The sequence below is a fragment of the Ciona intestinalis genome, chromosome 10, assembly GCF_000224145.3.
Source record: "Ciona intestinalis chromosome 10, KH, whole genome shotgun sequence".
Taxonomy (NCBI): domain Eukaryota; kingdom Metazoa; phylum Chordata; class Ascidiacea; order Phlebobranchia; family Cionidae; genus Ciona; species Ciona intestinalis.
The window spans coordinates 1,840,298-1,851,685 of NC_020175.2; the positions used below are offsets into that span (position 1 = coordinate 1,840,298).

General features: G+C 32.5%; 2 protein-coding genes across 2 annotated transcripts in view; both read right to left on the minus strand.

Moving 5' to 3' along the window:
* LOC108949822 overlaps positions 1-4,802 on the minus strand; it is a 6,429-nt gene extending 1,627 nt beyond the window's left edge. The window contains exon 1 of the mRNA XM_026836449.1: positions 4,784-4,802. The gene's annotated coding sequence lies outside the window, so the exon portion shown is untranslated. The remainder of the gene's footprint in view (positions 1-4,783) is intronic.
* LOC100179991 (all-trans-retinol 13,14-reductase) lies at positions 2,683-10,571 on the minus strand. The gene is made up of 13 exons (XM_002122236.4): positions 10,390-10,571; positions 9,847-10,029; positions 9,202-9,330; positions 7,693-7,808; positions 7,181-7,284; positions 6,851-6,951; positions 6,431-6,628; positions 5,925-6,044; positions 5,179-5,314; positions 4,906-5,021; positions 4,545-4,711; positions 3,695-3,854; positions 2,683-3,151 (listed from the first exon to the last, which is right to left on the minus strand). Exons 1-13 carry the CDS (start codon positions 10,562-10,564, stop codon positions 3,021-3,023), a joined length of 1,836 nt encoding a protein of 611 aa, XP_002122272.2. The 5' UTR covers positions 10,565-10,571; the 3' UTR covers positions 2,683-3,020.
* Between the last annotated feature and the right edge of the window lie 817 nt (positions 10,572-11,388).

Genomic DNA, 11,388 nt, shown 5'->3' on the forward strand with positions numbered 1-11,388 from the left:
TTTGATCGTGCCCTACAACGGCGATTACGCCATCAATCTTGATTGTTAATACCGCAGGCTAACTAGTTTTGCAACATTATATTAGTGTAATACACAACTTAAATGTTTTCCTCAGCCAAGCAGCGTGTTTATTACGAAAAAGCAGGCATTCACACGTGGATTCATTGCATCATAATAGCGATTGTTTGACCTGGCAATTGATTACGACATAATAGCAATTCACACGTTAATAACTGCGTCATAATTGCAATTCACACGTTGATTATTTAGACGGCAGGTGTTTTAAAACAGGTTTGAATATGAATAAGAAAGCATTACTTTAACGTTAAGAACGTTTGCCCATGTATTGCAAGCATAGTCCATACGTACGTCGTAAAGTTGCCTTTAAATTCGCGAAAGAAAAGTAATAAACAAGACGCATTTATTAGGATTACACTTGTATCGGTTAACCGGTTAAAACTGAACAGTTAACGGTTAAACAAAAATAGGGAAAATCCACAGCCCTAGGTGATATCATTAAATTTCGAATAATGTCACTAAAAAAACTTTTGCTTGACAAAGTACGCATGAAGAATCTATTGCAAATTGGATTTCTGGTTAGTTTTTACATTTGAGCATCCTTATGTATACATAAACTTCGATATTTTTGTTGGTGTGCCGCTTTTAGCTAATGAATTCGCTTGTCTTGAACCATTTTTTCTAATCCACCTGGCATAAGAGCTCATTATTTATACATACCCAATCAGGAACTTCCAACAAAACACCATCGTTGAGAAACTTTCCACCACAATCTTTGCTCTCGCACTCCCGTAAATCTTCAGTTAGTGTTTCAAACTTAGTAGGTTCACTTCCAGGTAGTGGCAAATTTAACAAAGGATAACTACGCAAAGAAAAATAAACATTTACTTTCTACTCTTAAGTACAATAAAAAATACGTTGGCCATGAAATTTACACAAAATGGCATGGCATTTTCCGATCAATAAATGGCCAGAAAAAAATAGTAACAAAGTAAACAAAAAACGAATAAGCAATAAATACTTTAGTTGATATGGTTAGCAACTTAGTATAAAGTAGCCGCTCTATTCTTCATTAACGCACATAAGTAAAACAACAAGCTAGACCTACCAACACAAAAGAACCATTATGGCAGAGAATAAAATCATGAACACAGGATGTCTGGATGCAAAGAGGCCATAAGCATAGAAAGTTCGCTCGATATTTTCTTGCTGATTTTTCATAGTATGAATTATGTTGTTTTATGAATTATGTGCAGCTACCTAGAGAAACCTATATAAAAGTCAAATGCACCATGTTATAAAATATAGGGCACTAGTGAAAAATCTTCCGGTACATAGCAGAATAGGCTGGTGGAAAGTGTTAGTGGTTGGTGGTTAGGTGTTGATGGTTAGGGGGTATTGGTTATAGGGGTTAGAGTTCAATGGTTAGCAAGACTCTTTACTAGCACCAAATACAGTGTAGCTCCTACCATGGACGTATGTGTCTTTGGGCAAGTCACTTAACGGCAGTCGGCAATTGCAATAACTCAGCCGTCAGTTGGGTTGTCCAACCATACATAAAAACTGACAACAATCACCCACAAAGTTACATTCGTGGTAATCGACCAAAATGTATGAAACAAAACACCCGTGTTATAATGACTGTCGTTTTCCGGCCACGCGCGGACAAAGCAAGTTTTATTCAAAATAGTCTGTACTATTAAACCCAATCTATTTTAGTTGCTTGCTACAATGATTTACCACCAGTGTTAGTTGTATTTACATAAGATTAAGAGTTAAACAGTCACTTTTTGACCCAATTTGCCAACTTTTAGCAACACATTTTACTCACGCACTTTCTGGCTTCTTCATGATAATATGGGGAAGTCCCTACCTCAGTACAAACCATGTGACTTAAATCATGGAAATCTAAATTTATATAAGGCCAAATAGCGGTTGATTTCTGCTGAATGAGCACGTAATATAATTGGTAAACCTGAATTAGCTCATTTACTACCACGGTCAACTGAGATCGATCAAAAACAAATCCGAAACAACGTAGGAATCAGATTTCTATCGCAATTTGTGACCGTGTAACCATAGGTGGAATGCAAATTTTAAACTTGATTTTTAAAGCGCACATCATTACTTGTCCATAATAATAAATTCATTTTTTATTTAAAATTATCAAGAATTTTAGTCTGTACCGTCTTGCACTGTTTGTTTTCGAATTGATGAAACTGGACCTGGTGTGTCGCTAAATACCTCCTCGTGTGTATTAATATATTTCTTTGAAGTGTTGTCAATTAATGAAGGTATGATAATAGGCATAAATTTTGAGTTCGGAAATTATTTAGACAATATGTTATTAACTTCCCGTCTTACCCACCCTACTATATGATTAATATTACCTAATTACGGCGTGAGCTTTGTTAATTAAATACAGCGTAATTAAAGCTCGACTCTTATCAAACGTATAAGCAAAAGTTACGTTTCAACCGTTTTTTTTCAGACGACAAACACAACACTAGTGGTTTTGTTGGAATCTTTTACCTATCCATAAAAATAATAAATGAAACCAGTGCCAACTAGCAGAATAGTTAGAGGGTTTTTCTTAAATTTCCCATTCTATAATTTAAATAAATTTTATGTTGTTACAGCATATATTTAGTAAACACAAATGCGCCTATTTTTTTGTTTTAATTAAAACAAAATCATTTATAATAATTTGAAACTTGTAATTGTATCAGTTATAAGTTAAACACATACACCCTGCAAATTATAACAGTAAAAATAAATTAAAAGAACTGTAAACTAAGATGACCATTCATTATAATAAAAATTAAATGTACTAGTTTGCATCTTATAAGTTTGAATAAAAGAAAGACAGATATGGTAATGCATAATCATCAGTAACACGTGCTATAACAAAATTAAATATATGAAATTAATCTAATCAAAACGCTACAATAAGAAATTACAAAATAAATCACTATGTACACTGGGTTTTAAACAGAATTCCCCTATTTCTTATTTCGGTGTTTTTTAACATTATTTATAAGGTCAAGAATAAGGTAACGATCAAGAACTTTTGATGCAGAAATCAAACCACCAAATGCACTTCCCATAAACCCACATGTAAAAACGTCTTGACCTAATTAAGAAAAGTATATTATATATATATACTTATATACATACTATATAAAAAACAATTTATCTATATTTATGTGCAATTGTGCACCAATAAATGAATGCAACTTCTTTTATCATCGCCAGGCCTTTAAACAACAGTCGTTATATTACGGATGTTCATACACCTCGTGCCAGCTTAAAAGTTACCAAGTATGTTACTTTGTGGGTGATTATTTTTTTTGTAGATGTTTTCATTTTTTATGTGTGACTAACAATCTGGACAACCCATAATATTTTGGACAACAAACTACTACAGTGTACAGGGTATCTGTTAAATCTCTACAACAATTTTAAAACTAAAAAAAAACTAGGGAGGCTTAAATCCAAATCTGCTGTAAACCATTTTATGCAAATACAGACAGTGTTTTAAGCTGCAGTAGCCACATCCATCAGTGTTTGTAATTCTCCTTGTATGGTACCCTTAAGTTGCTTTCTTTAAGGTTGGGGGCCGTTATTATAAACTGTTTGTTTATACACATGTTTACAATATTGTATCTTAACACACCTGTCATGTATAATCCTGTGATGGCTGTTTCACCTCTCATGTCAACAATATTTCTTGTGGTAAATTTATTGAAATCGTGTCGTGCTCCATATATTTCACCATGCATGCATTTAATATAATGTTGGTGGCTTAATGGGGTTCCTCCCTCCATATGAAGAACCTGAAAATTTTTACTTTAAAATAAAATTAACAAATACAGGTTATCATGTGAGTTCTTTAATAAAATAATCAATATTAGTATTTTTTATTAAAAGAACCAGTTTCTGAGCATTCTATATTGTTTGTAATGAGACCACTTATAAATATTTAAGAAAAAACAGAGCTGCAAAGGATTGTCATTGGGTTAAAGTCAGACAAACCTGAAGAACTTCTGTGACAAAAAGTCACTATGACACATTATATACTTTAAAGCAGTGGTTCTTAAACTTTTTTTTATGCTTTACCCTTTTAACAAAAATGGTTATCAGAATTACCCCCAATATGTAAAATGGCACTCACTTATTAAAAAGCGAAAACAACTAATTACTTCAGTTATATTTATTGAGACAGATGCGCTTGCTTTTTAGCAACGAGTTGTTCAATGTCTGTTGTCTGGTAAACTACTACAATTGGCACAATTTTGTCCTCTCAACTGATGATGATTTTGATTGGTGGCGCATTTACCCTTTAAGTACGAGGAATCTACCCATAGATGTAAATTTGCCCCAGTTTAAGAAATGCTGCTTTAAAGCTTCAATTGGTTGGTTTTGAAATAACATAGGAGATATTTTGAAATAACATAGGAGATATTTTGAAATAACATAGGAGATATTCTGAAATAACATAGGAGATAGGGGGATAGGGCCATTACCTTGCCCTCCAGATGGGGAAAATTATGCAGGACTTGATTCCACACTTGGTCAACAAATACTTTCTTAAGATTTTCATAAACATTCCCTCGTTTTTTCACACTATCTTTTTCCCAATCAGCAAACCACTTGAGGTTAGCAAATGTAACCACAACGCATGAAGATTTATCTGCACACCAGAACTGTTATGGCACTTTAAATGTAAATCATATGTTAATAATATAGAGTAGGGTTTCCTAAACTTTCAAAATCCCAGGTTTATTCATTTCTACATAGATGACGTTTGGACAACCAACAATAACACATAAAGCAACCGACATAGTAAAATATGCATTTAATGAATCAATATCAAATAAAATGTACTTGGATATCTGCTATTCCATGAGGGGTCCTTTGCAGATGGGAATGATACAAATATGAGGGGAAACGGTTTATTTGCTGCATCTTCTCTTGATAAACTCAAGAACGTCTTCATATCCCTTTAAAAAAATATGAGTAAACTATGTGGTGTTAATGAAATAACATAACTAGCTTGCACTAAAATTCAATAAAAAAACAAAAAGGCATAAAAAACATTGTTGCCGACATACTAAAATATAAAAAAACAAACCACTCATATTAGACTTAACTCTATACCTTTCTGGCTCCACAGAGTTAAATACCCAATAATTTTTTGCCGGTAAATTTAAATCTTCCTTTGTACCATCCAAACTAATCATAACTTGCAAACAACCAGTGTCTACATTAAAACTCTTTAACTTGTCCAAGAAACCTAGAAAATATTGAGTCAGCAATTCTCGTTTGGCAGAGAAACTCATTAGTAAATACCAACATATCGCTTTTTTTATACATCTTACTATAGCTAGATAGTTACCAAAGTAGGTAAATAATAATTGATAATTTTACCACCCCATTCTTCACCCCATACCAACATAGCTGATATGATAATATAAGGAAAGTAAGATGTTAAGACCTCAAATTCTATGATAATTGTTGTCAAACCATGATAAATTAACTACACAGAATGCCACCTGCCGGTTTGTTTACTTGTTATACAAAAAGAGTATCACTAGAGATAATAGTTATATATATAATCGAAAAAGAAACATTGCTATTTAATAATGCATACTATATATTCAATTTTGAAAATTCTTTGTAATATTTAAAGTGTTAAGTCTTTCACAGTTTTCTTTGGTGAGAAAAGAAATTATATATATAATTTTTTTTTAGAATTAGGAAAGTTTTATTTTATAAAGAATCTGTGAAATCAAATTAATAAGATGTCCAAATTTTGTGTTTGTTACACACACACAAACATTGTGCTCCACATACCTTAAAAAAAAACAAGTTACAATTTTTTATCATTTAAGATCGGAACTAACCATATTTTAAACCAATCTCGCGGGGCAACAATTTTTGGTATGTGTTGTAGATACCAGCATCAGATATAATAATTGGAGCACGAATTTCAACCTCTTCGTTTAAATGTGAAACCGCAACACCTAAGCAAAGTTTAACCTGAATCTTGCAACACATTGCTAAAATATAGAATCTAGGCTCTAGTCATACATACCATACGCTGTTAACATAAGTGTCTACAACTACAGTTGCAGATCAACTTTTAGTCAATACATTTAAACTATAATGATTTTTGATTTAAACATCATTTTTTATAAACATGATGTAAAACTACTACTTTTATACAGATGTGTAAACAAAAAACCAAATATTACAAAATAACTAGTCTAGAACTTCGAAAGTGTTTCTTTTCTGATGGAATAAAAAAGGAAGAAATAGAAATAACGATTAACCTCCTTGTTGGCTTAAACAAGATTTTTTAATCTACATTAAACCTAATAGTTGCAACAACTGGAAAGTTAAACCTCACCACAAGCTGCATCGTTTTCAAATATGATCCGATTCACATGAGCTCTTGCAAGGACAGCACCTCCAGATCTTTCTATTCCAGGAACCATTTGAAATGCGATCTCACTAGCACCACCATATGGATAGAAACCTCCATCACGAGAAAAGTGATTCATGAGCATCCCGTGCATCATAAGAGGTGCATCACCAGGAGGAACACCTGAACAAACAGCAGACCTTAGAATAAATAATGTAGTTTGCATGTAAGTACATAATAGGCTGGTTTAAGTTTTAATAAATCATGATAAAAATACACCTAGGTTTTGGGCCAAGAAGAATGCAGGATATAAATATTTGTTTAAACTATAAGAATGTTATTTTGATTATGTTACAGATTTAAATTTTTCCTTTGTTTACAGGATATTTATAAAGATGACATTACCATAATCTCCAAAGCAATACGACAAGACAGTTTTCAATTCATTGTTGTCGGTCAAGCGATCCAAGAAAGTTTTCAATGAAGTTTCAATAACATAGTTAAAACTGTGAAAATAGTGTTCCTTTTGCAACATAGTATAAATCTAATCTAACTGCAACTACTTGTTGATTAGGATATATATTAATATGGCACATTGTTTTTGAATACAAGGCCAGATACACAAAAAAGTGGAACTAAATATGATGGTCAAAACAGTAACAGCGCTAAACAAAATTCACAAAAATGTTAGCTTTGGCGTAGGAATAGGTTGTGTTATAAGAAGACAAAACTTACCTTTTCATAAACACACGGTGAAGTTTCAATTGAAAGAAGAAGTCCACCAAAAATTTGGGGAGAATTTTAAGAACAATTAAAAAACTCGCTGATTTTTGACAAACCTGAAAGCACGGAAAATGATAGTTCGCATTGAAAATAAACAAACCAAGTTGCATAAAGCATTGTTAACACTCAAACAATAAAAATAATTAAAGGCACAGCCGTTCAATAAGTTTATAATAATATCAATAAACTCGTTCATGATATAATTGTTACTCAATGCTTCGGTTTGGTCTAGTGATCTAGTCATATTTTTTTTAATAAAAAACAAAAGCCTATTCAGCAAATGTTAACACTGTGAATTGCTGCAGACCAACCAAATAACAAGTAAAATGATAATTACACTATAAACCTTGAAGCTTGATCTACATTTAACATATAGGAAATTAAACATAATATAAATAAAAATAGAAACAGATTATTAAAATTCTACTATATTGAACTAGAATAGATTTTATAAATCAACCTACTGTCATAATTTTATAAAATTCGCGAATGGCATTTTCATCATCAGGGTATTGCTTTATCAGGAGTTTTTCCATTTCTTTTTTGTTTGGTTTGTAGTGAACTGTTTTTATTCCTTTTCCTGAAAAAAAAACAATATTTTCAGATAAAAGTAATTTTAATTATAAACAATAACCGTAGATGACACATTTTTTAAACTGCATCACTTTATGCATATATATCTGTATTCAAGAAAGGGAAGAGAATAGTTGCAGAAGGATTAAAGTTGTTATTGCCAATCTTACAGATACTGTAATACTATGTCGTATGTGATTGTCATTTCGACACAACAACACTTGTGAGTTACTGAGTTCTGAATATTGTTTTGAAATGTATTGCTGTTTGGTGTTTAACCTTAAGATGTGACACCTTACAAATGACACAACAAAACAAACAGAATAATAATTCATGGTCAATTCTACATTGCTAAATGGCAATTACATAAATTCTGACATTAGTTTAGAAGGCTTTAATGTGATGTATAGTTTTTGATATTTAGATTTTAATGAAGATGTTTTATAGTAAAATGGCTTTAAGCGTGAACAGGTGTAAACCTGATAAATTGTATACAATGCCAAAAATGGTAAAAATTTTTTACCATTTTTTAAATTTTGTTTCGATTTTATAATCCTGACAATCAAATTGTGACTGAAGTAAAAAGATTTCGAAATGTATCTTTCTGTTTTAAAGTTTCTTTTTCATAATAACAAATTATTGACCTTGTTTATTAAAAAATCTTATTTATATTCAAGTATTTTGCCAGTTGCCACTATGTTGTTACCACCCTCAATAACAACAAGCCTAACGCTCTCATGTGATGCAACAAAGGTTATTGTAAATTAGTCCTATGGTTAATGATTCACATAAACAGAACACATTATGAAGAAATAATAAATCATTCTCTAATTGATTAACTGAGGCTACTTTTTAATAAATGACTGTTATATTTCAAATATCTCCCAACACCTGAAATTGTATGATTTAACAACAAGAGGGAAAGTAATTTAATTAAACATAGTCATTATCCAAGATGCAACAATATAGTTATCATGTTTTTAGTATACTGTACCATGAGCACGATTACGATAGGCATATGTCTACACCTTTTTTGGCAAGTCAACACACTTAATGACAATTGCTTTAACTTTTCTCCCTTTCCTTAGTTCTCCCTTTCCTTAAAAATGATTACCCACAAAAAGGTATATATATAGGTGTTTAAGGTATATGAAACTATAACAACTGCCGCGACACCAAGAGAAATTTGTTGCGTTCATTCACATTATTTCATAAATTCCCTTATTAAAATAAGAAAAGTAATGAAAGCTTTATGATCACAAATGAGGTACTGTTTGTACTTGTAGTTGTTGTGAATATATCAGACAGCATGCAATTGGGATATTCAATGAGTAGTGCTTTGTATTGTGAGTGCTACTGAATATAAAAACTTTTAGTCCAGGTTTTTAATATTATTTTACCTGGTTCAGCAAACACCACTGTATCATATTGCTCATCTAACTTCACCCATTTAAGTTTTCCATCAGTTAATAAATCAACCATGCATCTGCCCATGTCTCCCTCTGCCATGTTACCAACATAATGTATACCTAGTAGAAATAACATTTTATACATTGGCTGGGAAAAAGCTAAAAAAATGTAAACAATCACGTAAGACTGTTAAAAAAAACATTTTATACATAGGCTGGAAAAGCTGAAAAATTGTGAGAAATGGTGTAAGACTGTTGTCCTTGCAGTAATGTCACCGTACCAGGCTGAAGAAAAATTATTTTACATAGCATTATAGAAATGGGTAAAAAGGTATCAATCATAAACAAATGCTTGGACAAGTTCTGAACTTTGATTGTGTAACAAGTTTACTACTTACATTATAACGTTATACAAACTGTAACTGACACAGTACTTTTTTTCAGAATAGGACACATGCTAAAAAAGGATAACAATAACTCTTGCTGTTTTAATATAATTATAAAACAGCTTTTTAGCAACATTATTTTGCACACCAGATGTACCAATGTCCTATTAGATTGCCTATATCAGCACTTTGTTAAACATTTGTTTGTGTAAAATGAAACAGCACAGATTGAGTAAAACACAAGTCATACCAATATCAAATTCACATCCTTTGCTTTTGTATGTATGAGTACATCCACCTATCCGACCATGTGACTCAAGAACCAAAACTTTCTTCCCTGATCTTGCCAGAAAACCAGCGCAGGTCAGCCCTCCCATACCACTGCCAATAACTATGGCATCCAAGTTGTTTGGTACAAGATCATGTTTAAAAGCTGGTGTAAAATAAATCTTTTAAATAAATTCATATAGCTTACTGTGTGATTTGCCGATTATTCTTATTATTTATGAATGGCTGACAGTGACAACTGAACTACCAATAATGTACCATTGGATGGGATTTAATATTAATACCCATTGAAAGTTTTGGAAGGACACACACATTCACAGTGGTAGTTAGTGTTACTATAAGCAGACTTAATTAACTTTTTGATATATCTATAAACCCCTTAGCTTAAGTTATTAGTTTTGACGTTTGATTTTGGCTAATGAAAAGTAAAGTCTAAGGTAGTTACCAGAAACAAAAGGTAGTAACTAAAAAACAAAGAATATATATATATAGTCTATAGACTTACCTTTTTTTAAAACTGCTTTCCGTTTTTGTTTATCCGTGATCAATGTATGTGAGGTGCATGTTCTTTCTTCAAGAAAGGGATTCTTTGATTTCGATTTGAATAAATATGCATAGAGTTTTGTAACAGCAATGTATACTACAATTGCCGCACAAATGGCTGCTACACCAGACACCATGACTGTCCTTTCTATAAAATCAAATTTATACATTACTAGAAGGGGTCCCTTTAATTAGTGCATGTCCGCAGTCCGCTGAGTCCACAATATTTAGTTCACCATGTCCACTATGTCTGCTATGTCCAGAATATTCGCTATGTCCTCTATGTCCACTATGTAGTGAATATTGTGGACATAGCGGACATAATATACTTGGGATATAGTGGACAGAGCGGACACTGGACATAGTGGACACTGGACATAGTACATATTGTGGACATAGCGGACTAGTGCACATGGTAAATATTGTGGACATAGCGGCATGCACTAATTAAAGAGACCCTACTAAAAGGAGGCAAAAGAGGCGATAGCAAAATAGAAAGACAGGGAAGGGTACAACTTTTCACTTCCTAAAAGCCTGTTGACTAGGCTACTCAGTTTATTCAACAAACAACAACGAACGACCACTGGCGTAAAGTTACGACCAAGGTGATCCTAGAATACAGATATTATAGCGGCCATTTTCGATACCTTCTACTGGTACCACCATAGATACCTAAACATATAGATACGAAACTGGCGAAAAAGTTTAGACAGGTCACGCTTCAGTGAATCCGTGCAAATTTCGATTTCATAATAGTGTTGAATTGCAGTCTTGTGCATATCTCGGCAGTTTGTTGTTTATACAGACGTACAAATATAGTATTATAAAAATAGCGCACTGCTGTATTCGTGGTTGCCCTTATGAGTGTAGGAGCAACATTTCCAAACGCCCCTATTTAAAATGTTGGGACCCGATCTGGCCAAGCATGTAGAGAAGGCACCGTAATGAACTAGCAGTGCAT